Source organism: Lepidochelys kempii, chromosome 16 (genome assembly GCF_965140265.1).
Source record: "Lepidochelys kempii isolate rLepKem1 chromosome 16, rLepKem1.hap2, whole genome shotgun sequence".
In the NCBI taxonomy this organism is placed as follows: domain Eukaryota; kingdom Metazoa; phylum Chordata; order Testudines; family Cheloniidae; genus Lepidochelys; species Lepidochelys kempii.
Window position 1 is genome coordinate 18,954,407 of NC_133271.1, and position 13,053 is coordinate 18,967,459.

Genomic DNA, 13,053 nt, shown 5'->3' on the forward strand with positions numbered 1-13,053 from the left:
GCATTTGCACAATCATGTTGAAGGCAAACAGTCTTTTATGCCAGATCGTTCATAAGGACGATACAAACAGAACCCACATCCGCATAATGCTACCAGGGCTGCAAGTCATAAGAGCAGGCTTCCACTTGCACAAATGGGCATTGGTTTGTCTCTCCAAGACAGAATAAAAAGACCCAAACCTATTATCCAAACTCTCTGAAAAGCACACTCGCAGAAAAGCTCACAGTAAAAAATGCTCCCCTTATGAGATTAAGTGGGAAGGATTAGGCCCAGACAGAAGCATAGCAAGAAATTCAGCCATCCAGAATGGAAAAGAGGAACCACTCGAGGTGTTTGTACAGCAGAGTAACAGGGTCAGAATGAAGAATGGCTCGTGGAAGAGAAGTGGTGAGTGCACATGTGACTGGTTACAGAGGAGACAATGAGGATTTCAAACCGGGAACCTGCGTTAAGGGGAAAAGTCCGCTATTAACTAAAAAAAGGGGATTTTCATAAAGAAAATGGCTGAAAGAGGTATTTTTAGACTGGGAAAAGGACTAATGGACAGGATTGCTATGCTTAGAGGAGTTGGTACAGTGATGCCAAGCCTTTATTTAGCAAGAGACCAAGCTATTCAAAACCAGTTAGGCAGCACAGAAAAGCAATTCCTTCATGTGGAGCTCCAAGGCCCATGAACTCAAGGTGTATCTGACTCCCGGGATAGCGGATGATGAGATCTGCAGCTTTCGTGCGGCCTTGCAGCTAAACCTTACAGATTTGTACAGGGATGTGTATTCCCTTTGGATTTGCATCCTCCCTTCCTTTCCCAGGCACAGACACATGAAGAGAAAAACTGCTAACCAAGGCAACTCTTCAAGGATGGCCTGGGCAGGGAGATTGTGATTAATTGCTCACATACTGCTAACGGGCAGCCGTTTAATTTCTTTATTAGGTTTGACATCCTGGTATTGATTTAAGAAGGCTTTGCTTCATGTATAGAACAGATAAAGATTAATGTAGGGGATGGATCATTTTAAAGGACTTGATAATCAGCACTGACTATTTGGTACATAGGAAGCTGATTCTTTAGTTGTCCTGTGTGTGAAAGGTTTGCTGTCCCAAGCATTAAATCCCTGCTGAGACTGGTGGGCAGCCAAGGCTTAATTCTTTAACAGGTTTATTGTTTTTCCAAGTGTTCTTTTAAGTGGACTTGCTGTGGCTAAACAGAGGAAGAAGGAGGGCAACAGGATGGCAGAGTGAGCAGAACAGGGCAATTCACTTGAAAATATTACTACCACAGTTCACATTCCTCACAGGAAAATCCATGGAAAGGAAGGACTGTAGAAGTCCCCTTAGTCAATGTCCATAAACAGATTAACAGAAGGTTTCTAGCACTTCTGTGTCCCCAACGAAGGGTGTTATCCTGGTAATGATCCAATTCTCTACAACTGTTTCACGTCTTCTCTTATTAGGGGCATGAAAAACCATGAATGTGAAAATCTGTGCATTGGTGTAAACCACCCTTGCGATATTCACGCGGGACTGCTGTGAAGTACGTAAAGACATTGATTTTGTAGCTCAGAGACTAAGAGGCACTCAAAATTAAGATCTCATTTCTCCCTGAAAACTTTGTACCCTCTACAGCCACGAGCAACAACTAAGATTACTACAATTCACAGGCACTAGTGAGAAAAAAAGGTGATATTCTGCCTTTGACAGCACTTTGTGTATAGTCAGTTTCACGGTTTCCCCTGCTCTAGCTAGTTAGTTTCTTCCTTACTGAAAAAACCCTTAAAATCACCAACAGGGGAGCAGAAAAACCCTTAAAATTAACATCAAGTTAACAGTGTCCATTTAAGGTCAACTAAGATGGTTTTAAAAATAAAACAAACTGTTTATATTTTAAAATCATTAACCAATCATATGTATAGACTTAAAATTGCTAAAAAGAAGTCCATTTTAAAAGTAAACTGTAAGGATTTTTACCTGTCAAGATCAGGTCTTACAGTGCTGTGTTTTGCCTACAAGAGTCAATTCAAACAGAAAGCAGTGCAGGGTTAAAACACAGGACTACAAGTCAGAACTTGTAGGTTCTGTTCCTGGCTCTGCCACTTGCTCACTGTCTGACTTAAGAACACAAGAATGGCCCTACTAGTTCAGACCAAAGGTCCATCTAGCCCAGTATCTTGTCTTCTGACAGTGGCCAGTGCCAGGTGCCCCAGAGGGAATGAACAGGACAGGTAATCACTGAGTGATCCATCCCATGTCACTCATTCCCAGCTTCTGGCAAACAGAGGTTAGGGACACCATCCCTGCCCATCCTGGCTAATAGCCATTGATAGACCTATCCTCTATGAATTTATCTAGTTCTTTTTTGAACCCTGTTATGGTCTTGACCTTCACAACATCCCCGGCAAGGAGTTCCACAGTTTGATGGTACGTTGTGTGAAGAAATACTTCCTTTTATTTGTTTTAAACCTAAAACTGCTGCCTAATAATTTCATTTGGTGACCCCTAGTTCTTGTGTTATGAGAAGTAGTAAACACTTCCTTATCTACTTCCTCTACACCAGTCATGATTTTACAGATCTCAATCATATCTCCCCTTAGCCGTCTCTTTTCCAAGCTGAAAATCCCAGTCCTATTAATCTCTCCTCATATGGAAGCCGTTCCATATCCCTAATAATTTTTGTTGCCCTTTTCTAAACCGTTTCCAATTCCAATATATCTTTTTTCAGATGGGGTGATCACATTTGCACACAGTATTCAAGATGTGGGGGTACCATGGATTTATATAGAGGCAAGTTACTTCACCACACTCTCACTAAGTTTCTTCCTCTATTATTAGAAGATTCTGATACTTCCCTATCTCACGAGTGTAGATATTGGGAGTTTTAATACACTGTTTGTGAAGTGTTTTGACAGCCATAAGCACAGGGCATAGTGTCATCAACAACTTTCGCAGAAGTGCAGAACACTAAAGTCAGATCCTAGTAGGTAAGAAATATAGTTTTCAAATATTTTGTTGTAAAATAATTGTTTTAACAATTTTAAGTTAGCCCACATATTGTCTAGGCATTTTGAACCTCCAAGAGTAGTCTGTAACTTATAAAACAGCTAGATCACCTTTAAGAATAGCCTATTTTCAGGTGTTAGTTATTCTCATAGTTGTGCAGACAATAGATCACGACCACATAATTTTGCATACATGGAACCTCATACTGATGAACCATTTGCTGGAACCTCACAGTCAGACTTCATGAAAATGAATGTTTAACTTCATGAAAATGAATGTTTCATTTAACTTCATGAAAATGAATGTTTCTTTATTATTGCTGCTATCTAATTTAAGCACTTTATCACAAGTTTAAACAGTGCTCTACAGATGGTCCTTACTTTGATTTAAATCATTCCCTGCTTGCTTCGAGGTCCTCCACCCAAATTGCTTATGAGGTGCTGTGAAGTATAGTCACACCCCCTTCACTCTTCAGGGCACCGGGTATATTTACTGAAGCAAACAAATATCGATCCCGTCCGTGAGTACAGATATTTGATGGGAATTAGACAAGGAGAAATGGGAAGGGAGACTGGCTAGAGGCCACATCCTGGAAAAGAGCAAGGAGCCAGGAGCTGCAGATGCTGTTCCATGCACTTGAATGGATCAAACTCAAGAAAGAGACAGCCTCTCATTATCTCTCCAAAGGCCAGATGCATGAAGCAGTATTTAATTAACTAGTCATCATCACTACATTTATCTGGAGAGGCCAGAGTACTTCCCAGTGCCACAGTGCATTGCTATGGGGGATTCACAGCTGAAGGAGTGTGCCATTATTACAGAAGCCTGGTCTTCTTCCCTCTTCCCCAACCCTAGCCATAAATACACACAAGACACTCAAAGGCCAACCTCCTCCCAAGGCCATTTAATTAGATTCAACTGGGATTTTTCTGACTATTACCGAATGCATTCAAAAGCCCAAATGAGAGTCTCCCAATTTACCTGGCCCTGGGTCAGTAAGCACAGAATGTGTGCAGGAGCATTTTACCAGCACAAACACACACATGGTAAAGAAGTGCAGTTAGTGACTCACCGAATGCACAGGAAAGGAGCTGTGCCGGTTGAGAAAGGAGTTAGAGACGGACATACTGAGGCCCTGAGTGGCACTGGTGTCCTCGGGGGTGAAGGGCACTTTAGTTTGCTGGACACAGTAGGAGACAGAAGAGAAGGAAGAGGCAGCATAGGAGGCCTGCTGAACAGGAGAGAGAAAGCAAGAGAGGAAACAAAGAAAGCAAGCACAGAACAAGCTATGAATAAAGGGTGAGAAATGCTGTTTTTAAAACAATGCATTTAAAGTTGCTTACTACACAAATAGCTACTTGGGCAGTTCATAGGACCAAACCCTCATTTTGAGCCAGTCACACTGATACAAGCTTCTGAGCTCCAAGAGACACTGCAAAAACAATTCAAATCCTCTCATTTAACACGTTCCTTAAAAACAATTCCCTCTCCCAGCTCACTCATGCTTGGCTGCTGCTTAGGTGCACAGGTGAGCTCTTCTCTACTGCCTTTCCCTGCACAGGCCAGAGGAGCTCAAAGAAGTGGGCACTCACTAGCAGCCACTGCCAAGCAGTGGAACTGGCCCTTGCTTCCAGATGTTAGGCAGGCTGTTTCTGTGGATTGTTTACTTTGTCAGCCAGCAGCCTGGAAACTTGGGTCTCTCCAGCCTGAGAGATGAGTCTTCTCGGGCACTGTGGGGGATCCTGGGTCAGGCATAACTTTCAGTGTTTTAAGATTTTCATTCAAAAACAAAATTATATCCCAGTTTCACAAGAGGGAAATACTGTAACTTGAAGTATCAAAACATACCACGCTGACTATTCTAGTGTACTTGTATAGGGGAGAGTCAGTCATTAAAGATTTCCGAATCTCCTGTACGTTTGACGCGTCTGGAGGACGATAAGCACGATGGCTATTTCTGGCCCTTCTGCATTCCCCAGCTCAGACTCTCTGATTTTAAGTACAAATGCTTCAGTGATCAGATTTGAAGCTCACAAAGAAAGGATTTTTTTCAATTTTATACAGAGGAGTTCATCCAGCAAAACTTGCCTGTGGCTAGGAAGTACCCTGCATCCACACAATTCGCTTTGGCTGAATCTCTCTGGGCAGCCAGAGCACATCCACTGCGATGGGTTTTACATTCCTTGTTGAATGAGCCATCATCTGCTTGGAGAGTTCAGCATTATCACTTCCCAAATGAATATATGTGAGGCTGTGCTTAAGGAAATCTCTGCTTCAGGCAAACCTCAAGCAACACCTTGATAGTATCACCTTGCAAGGAGTAAAAAGATGCCCAGAAGGCAGAACCATGATCTCTTGGCCAGCCAGATTATTATTAAAGGGCAGTACAGATGTGGTAGAACCTAAAGGAAAAGCTTTGTTTCTACTGAATTAAATTAGGAAAAGGGGGCAGAATTCCCCTACTCTAACTACTAGAATGTTAAATAGCTCATATGCCCTGGCTAGAGATCCATATTTTGCATAGCACCTCTCATACCAAAGAATCGCAGTGTACCTTTATAATCCATCACTGAAATAGGGAGCTGGTGGGATGATGAGTAAATGGGACATGACAACCGAGGAGAAATTCTGACCACATATAAAGGGGCATCCCTCAACTTAGTGTCCTCGCAAAACAGACAGGACTTTGGGTTTTAAGGTCTCAGTGAAGGAGCCCCAAACACAGTAAAACTGTATTGCACTCATTTCGTCTCCTTGGAAGGACAAATTCACCCTGCTAGGTTTTAAGCTTATGGTTCCAGGGAATCTAGATGCTTCGAACCTGGAGAGTGGAACTCTCAGCCTTCCCTTTGATGGAGAAAATGCACTGGGATAGTCAAAAGTCAGCACAGATAAGAGGTGAGGAAATACGCCAGTAGGGACCAACATGAGTGATTCTTTCACGCAACATGGGAGGCAAGCATCACCTCCTGAAGGCCTGAAGTAAACTTGTCCAGTTAAGCAATAGCACTGAGGCCCATTCTTTACAATTCCTCCAGGTCTGCTACTAAAGCTGCAGCAACAGGAATTAGCTACTAGGACTCAGGAGCTGTTTTTTCCCCCATACTAGTTTGTTTGTTTTATTTAAAAAAAAAATCCCTGAAGTGAGGAGGCTGAAGTAAAAAGAGGGCACTATGAAAAACATTTTGAGAAACCCACCCCAAAAAACCCAGGGTAAAATCCTGGCTCCACTGAGGTCAATGGCAAAAGTCCCAGTGACTTAAATGAGGCCAGGATTTCATCCACAGTGTTCAAAACTGGCATTCAAGCCCCCATGGCACCCACACAAACATGCTCAAAGTGCACTGGCTGTGTGCTGAGGACTGAAAGGGCAAGATGAATGTGGTGGGTTTTTCTTTCTAGATGGGTAAGTGGCATTCCTGTTCTGAAGCAGCAAAAACCTCAAGTCAGATTCGATCAGAAAAAGGACAAGTCCTGTTTTAAAGTAAGCCAAAATGGCAGAGCTGGCACTGGAATGGCTCCCCAGCTCCTCGTGAATATGGGACAGCAGGAGACTATGGGGAGTACACACGTTTGTTAAAGGTATCGGCCACATTAGGGCTCTTTGGCACAGTCTTTGTTATAACAAAGTATACAAGGAGCAACTAAGTGTAAATGGTTGCTCCTAACCAGTTTTCTGACCACTGGCTGAGAAGTTTTATCTAAGAATGTGTGGTCTGTAGCACGGTTTAGCTATCACAGATGTCAGGAAAAGTTATTGTCTGGACTGGCCACTGTGTTAGTAGCAAATGTGATTAAAGAGGAGAGTAGCCAACACAGTTTCAACCACAGCGTAGGCAAGGCCTTTGATTCTCAATTTTGGTTTTTCAAAGCTCATGAGGAGTGCTCTGAATTTGAGGGTTGGAATGGAGAATGGTGGTTAAACTAGGTCATGCAAGATGTCTGAGAAACACATTAACTTTAGGTTTCAGGGCGTGTAACCCGGGTAATGTAAACATAAAGACATCCATCCAGACCCGCAGTCTTCCAGGACACAAGCAGCAGAGAGTGAAAAGGAGGTCACTTCCCCAAAGCTGTTCCTAGAAGTCAAACACGTCTTTGTTCGGCAGAATATGGAGGGTGTCACTCACCAGCTGTCGCTGTTTTGGAGGAAGGGCAGGGGGTGGTGCCAACTCTTGCGACGAGTCGGTGCTGCTGAATGAGTCATTGAACCCATAGACTTCCATGAGGTGCTTGTTTTTCTGCTGGTAGATGTGTTCGTTCTGAGGTGTCTGGTAGAACATGGATGGCTGCGGCTCTGAGTAGTCTTCCATAAACTGCAAATATGCCAGCACTGTAATACAAATCAGGACCACACTCATTGCTGTTGACCAGTCCACAGCCTTTACAGTAACAGAGTGAACAAGTGGGCAGGATCCTCCCCCATTAAAAAGCAAAACCAAAGTACAAATGGACAGACTGCACCTGTTATTGCACTTTGCTTCAGGAGGGTGAACAGAGCCAGTTTGTCAGGTTTCCCCATACTAAGCCACATCCACGCTACGGGGTCTACAGCAACACCCCTACAGTGCCTTAGCTCGGAGGCTGTAAGCCTGTAATGTAGATGCAGATTACAGCAATGGAAGGGGTTTTTCCATCACTGCAGTAACTTCACCTCCTCAAGCAACCATGGGTAGGTTGACAGAAGCATTCTTCTGTCGACCTAGCTGCATCTACACCAGGAGTTATGTCAGTATAGCTATGGTGGTCAGGAATGTGGATTTTTAAGGACAAACCAGGCCTGATACAGTGATCTGTTCCCATTGTCTGAAAGCAGCTGTAAACATCATCATCCCTCAAGGGGGGGGGGGTATCAGTTCACACTTCATTAGGATTAGCACTCCAATTGTCTGATCAGCAGTCTCCCGTAAAGCTGGACAAGGCCCAGTTTTGAGTTTGCTTCTAAGCAACCATGCTCCAAAAAGTTGCACTAGTCTAACACTAAACTGTGCCAACTTGCTCCAAATCTCGGGCCAATGGCTATAAATATTTCTAGAATACGGAGGCTTAGGTCTTTGTCTATACTGTTATCAGGTGCTATCACCACAAAACAAACTACCTTGATATCCAGAATTATACAGAGGAAAGGGGAACCAGACAGCCTGACAACTGGAAAAGAGGATTTAGATAACAGGGTCCGGACTACTACATGAACTTGCCAAGCAAAGCTGGCTGGTGTGAGACTGGTGTTTTACTCACATTCATTTTTTATTTTGGGCCTTTTCAATGGCACTGTCAGATACCAAGGAAAGTATTTTGGATATTTATTATGAGGCATGATTTCAAGTGAGATGGATTATCCACTATCACTTTCTTCCCTGGAATTGTCTTCGAAGTGAAGTATGTCTTCAAAGGACAACGTCCACTTGCAGCATCGAAGAAGAAATATTTTCATGAATTGTTTTTTAAATTCAGTAAAAATATTTTATTCGGGCTTAAACAATTCCAGCATTGCAGCACTCTGCTGCTGAATGAGAAACAGACAGACAGTGAAACAGAGTAGAAATCAAACCAGCTAACAAGGCAGTTTTTGCCTTCCCAGCTGAATGAAGTGCAGATAGCAAAAAAAACAAACAAACAAAAAAACCCTGCGTAAACAGTGAAAAGTAAATTGGATTTTAAAAAACTCCTTCAGGTTGAATAATCTGAGGTACTTTTAGAAGCAGGGGTGACATTTTGTTTAAAACAAATCTTTTTAATCTTTCAGTGTCCCTGATCACTGTCCCTTTCATCCTGCCACCTTCGATAGTGCCATTGGCTCTACAAATCATAGCTGTCCACAGTCACTCACACACAGCACGTGGCTCCCTTGCTTTCCACCACACAAAGCAGGATGTCCACAGCACCCATCCTCAAACCTCCCAACTGACTCTCCTCGCTTTGCCGGATGAAATTCAAAATTGCTTCTTTTTGAATAGACATGATGGCCTTCCTCATGGACTTGTCTCTTCAAACTCATCCAGCATGTCTTCTCCCAGGCTACTGCCAGCACTAGCGGGAAAGCCTTCTCATTTAGAACTCCAGCCATCTGAAATTTAGGCTTGAATGGAGACTGGGAGTGGCTAAGTCATTATGCAAGGTAACCCATTTCCCCTTGTTTTTTCCTAGACACACCGCCCCCCCCATGTTCTTGTTAAACCCGGGATTTGTGCTGGAAATGGCCCACCTTGATTATCATACACATTGTAAGGAGAGTGATCACTTTAGATAAGCTATTACCAACAGGAGAGTGGGTTTGTGTGTGTGTGGGGGGGGGGGGGGAACACGACCTGGATTTGTGCTGGAAATGGCCCAACTTGATTATCATACACATTGTAAGGAGAGTGATCACTTTAGATAAGCTATTACCAGCAGGAGAGTGGAGTGGGGGGAGAGAAAACCTTTTGTAGTGGTAAACACCCATTTTTTCATGCTTTGTGTGTATAAAAGATCTTCTATACTTTCCGCAGTATGCATCCGATGAAGTGAGCTGTAGCTCACGAAAGCTTATGCTCAAATAAATTGGTTAGTTTCTAAGGTGCCACAAGTCCTCCTTTTCTTTTTGAGAATACAGACTAACACGGCTGCTACTCTGAAACCTGACACAGGGTCTTTCCACTTCACTGAGTCATCTCAAATTACTGCTGTAAACACCCCCGCCCGGCTTTCCTAAACATCTTAATGTGTCTCTAATTCTGCAACAGAATCCAAACGCTGTAAAGCATTTTTGGATTGCAGCTTGTATGGAAGATGCTAGAAACAATAAGGCCCCAATCCCACAACAGGATCCTCATGAGTAGACCTTCGAACCTGCGTAGTGCCCCCACTGAAGTCAGTGGGACTCAGTACAGGCACAAGGTCTATCTGTGCAGTTCTGATGGCAGAACTAGGGCCTTAGTTGTATTTTACTGTACAGGCAAGACACCCACTTTGGTACTTTTCCAACTGCTACAAAAAACAAGGGTGATTAAGGATGGAAAATAACTTTGCAAAATCTGAGAAGAGATGCGGAGGGCAGAGTAGAGAGCACACTACCATTCAAGCACTTTAAAGAGGTTGATCAGCATCTTTTTCAGAACCATTTGTCATTCACAAAGCGTTCTACTTCTTATTAGTGACATACTATTTTTCCCTCATGTAAGTTTTTAAGTCTGGTCAGTAAGTGCCAGTCATTCAGCCTTTGCTGGTGTTTCAGTCTACCAGCTGCAACAAACCAATGTCAACAATAAAAGCTTGACATGCAGTCATCAGAATGCAACATGAACCCATCATGCAAAACGCGGAGGCCAGATCCCACCACTTGAGGTCTGCAAACCCAAAGTGCAGCACTCTGTGCTGCTCCACCCAACAGCAATCTACAGGCAGTCCAATTTCAAAGAGGATGCAGCCTCATACAAGTGTCAGCAGGAAGGACGGCTCAGCACTTGTCGCCTACACCTTTTCTGAGACTTCCTCTGATATTTTTAAACTTTACCTAGAAGAGGAGACTAAAAGCTGTCCAAAAAGTACATCTCTAACTATATAAAAAGGAGTTCTGGCAACTAAAGTGCAGAAAAACGCTGTGTCGCAAAACTCTCTTGATGCACCTCAATCTGGAGCAGTAACACCTGATACTATTCCAGTCTTAGGACCTCACAAAGTTCTGTCAATGTGCATTACACTGCTGTCCTGCAGCACCCCTTCAGATCCCACACAGCTCTGCCTGTGCTCCTCAATCTCTATCTTCAGTACTTTTCCTGGGCTCCTAACACAGCTCTACCAAAGCGCCTCACAACCCTCTGCTGTTTCAGACTTTGTCCTTCCCAAAGCCAGGAGCGATCAGTGTACCGAACTGTGTGTGTCTCTGTGTGAATGTGTTTGTATATTTACTGGTGTGAACAAATGACCATTAGGGTTAGGGCTGAGACCACAAAATTTGTTCCACTGGCGATGTCATTTGTATTGGAACATAACTCTCTAAAGGTGAAAAGTGCAGGGATTAAGGCACTGATCCACCAAGGTCCTCTTATTTTACATCACTGCCATGTAAAGGCGACTTAAGGTACAATGTTCACACAACACTGGTACAAGAACAAATGTTTCCAAGCACCAGAAAGTCTCAGAAGACCCAGCTATTCCCTTCAATGCGTACGTGCAGCAAAACGTACATTAAGTACACCATAAAGCCATAGGACATACAAAAATTCCAGTTTATGATGCATCTCTATAGAACACCTATCCCACACTGTGCCTCTCCTGGGTGGAGGAATGGAGGCCAAGAGGCTGAGACAGAAGGGCATATTCTGGGATGGGAGAGAAGCCAAAGAGTCAGAGCCCGGACTTGATGATATCAACGTTACATAGCCAACATTGGCATGTTCACACTAAGCCTTAATGAGGATTCAGCTACAAAACCATTTAACGTGCTACATTTAGCATACAGAGCTGAAGCACCAGCCAATACCAAAGGCTCTACTGGGTTTAAAGGCTGCATTAGAGCAGTAATGAGAAGTGTCCGTGAAAAAGGTGACACATTAGCTTCTTGTGAAAAATTAAATTACAGTCCATGCCTTAACTCAAGACAGAGCCTCTGAACGGAGTTGGCAGCCTTAACTTAATCTGTAAGGGAATAATGAAGAGCTCTTTTATCTCAGCTGTTTATGGCACTAATGCTTCCCATTGCCATGAAAGCTACTGCCCCCCCTTGTTCGAACCAGTGCAGGGAAGGTAAAAGCATCTCTGCTTCTATTCTGACTTCATCTACAATTTTAGGTTAAGGAAAAACCATATGAAATAGTGAAATACAATCCCTGAATTCAATGTTGCGGGGAGGGGCAGGACGACAGAACACAAATGAAAGGGGCACACTGGCTCTTTAAAGGCCTCTGATCTGTAGCAGAAGGTTGAGAAAATGGAAACATTTCTGTGATTGCTCTTTGCATAGGATCCCACCCATCCCCTGCCCTCCCCTCTGTGCTGCAGTTTTTAATGAGGCAGACATTCAAAAAGCAGATGGGGAAATTACATCACTGGTTCAGAGCAGGCAGCACATCCTGCAGTTTATTCCGTATACCGAAGGGTGGAACGGGGGCTGCAGCCTCCTCGATGAACAGCGGAGATGTAAAGACAAAGTCTGAGGGAGCACACCTGGAGAAGAGGCAGGAGTGAGACATATAATTTGAAGCATCTCCCTCCAGAATGTTCCAAAATGCCCAGCTTATGTTAACTCAAAATCTAGAGAGAAAACACATGAAAAGCCAGGCTGTGGCTGGTATCACCTTACTGGGTCCGAGATTGCGCAGTGGTCCTCTTACTTTCTGCTCCGAGTACAAATCCCCCATCTACACAATGTAGAATGCACTCACTGTCAAAGGAATGAAATCTCTTTGGGCAACCTAGTAGGTTGTTGCACTCCACACAGCAACTGCCTCCGAGACAAATTCACAGACCCTGCCAGCTTCGCATCAGAGAGCCATCAGTACTTCAGTGTTGGCCTCTGGCCTGCTGCCAGCAGGCTGACATGATCTCTTCTTGGGCTCCATTCTCAAAAACACAGAGCTGTGTACTGGAGATGGAGGATTGCAGTTGCTGGCACTGGAAGCAGCATCAGGCTGGGGGGACAGAAAGCTGACCTGGCCTATACGCAGTGGCAGTTGACTTCTAATCAAGGAACAGGAAAAGGCAAAAAAAAGCCAGGATGCACGTGCCTGATGGATTGTGTGAAGGCACTGGAGGACTAGCAGCCCGATGTTGTGTCATGACACTAACCTTCACCTAACACTGTGGGTAGGTCACGTTAGCAGCTAATGAGATAAATTTGCTCAAGGCTCTGCCCTGTATTTGCAGTCATGTCAGCCAACTCAGGTTACTGCCACTACTGGGCACGAGTGATAGTTTATGTGTGTGGACAGGGGTTGAGTTAATGGGAACACTCAAGCTACACCTCATACTGATCCACTAGTGAAGACAAGCTCAAAGAAGCTTTGCCTCTACCTCTGGGGATGACATCTGCTTTTCAAATAGTTTATATCATCCTGGATAAGACCAGCAACTGTCCTCAGC

General features: G+C 43.8%; 1 protein-coding gene across 1 annotated transcript in view; it reads right to left on the reverse strand.

Annotated features, from left to right (window-relative positions):
• Positions 1–13,053, reverse strand: part of RAPGEF1 (Rap guanine nucleotide exchange factor 1) — a 119,949-nt gene that overhangs the window by 33,517 nt on the left and 73,379 nt on the right. Inside the window, exons 11-12 of the mRNA XM_073314829.1 lie at positions 7,125–7,327; positions 4,067–4,225 (exon numbers count right to left, since the gene is read on the reverse strand). Coding sequence (XP_073170930.1) covers positions 4,067–4,225; positions 7,125–7,327 — 362 coding nt within the window. The remainder of the gene's footprint in view (positions 1–4,066; positions 4,226–7,124; positions 7,328–13,053) is intronic.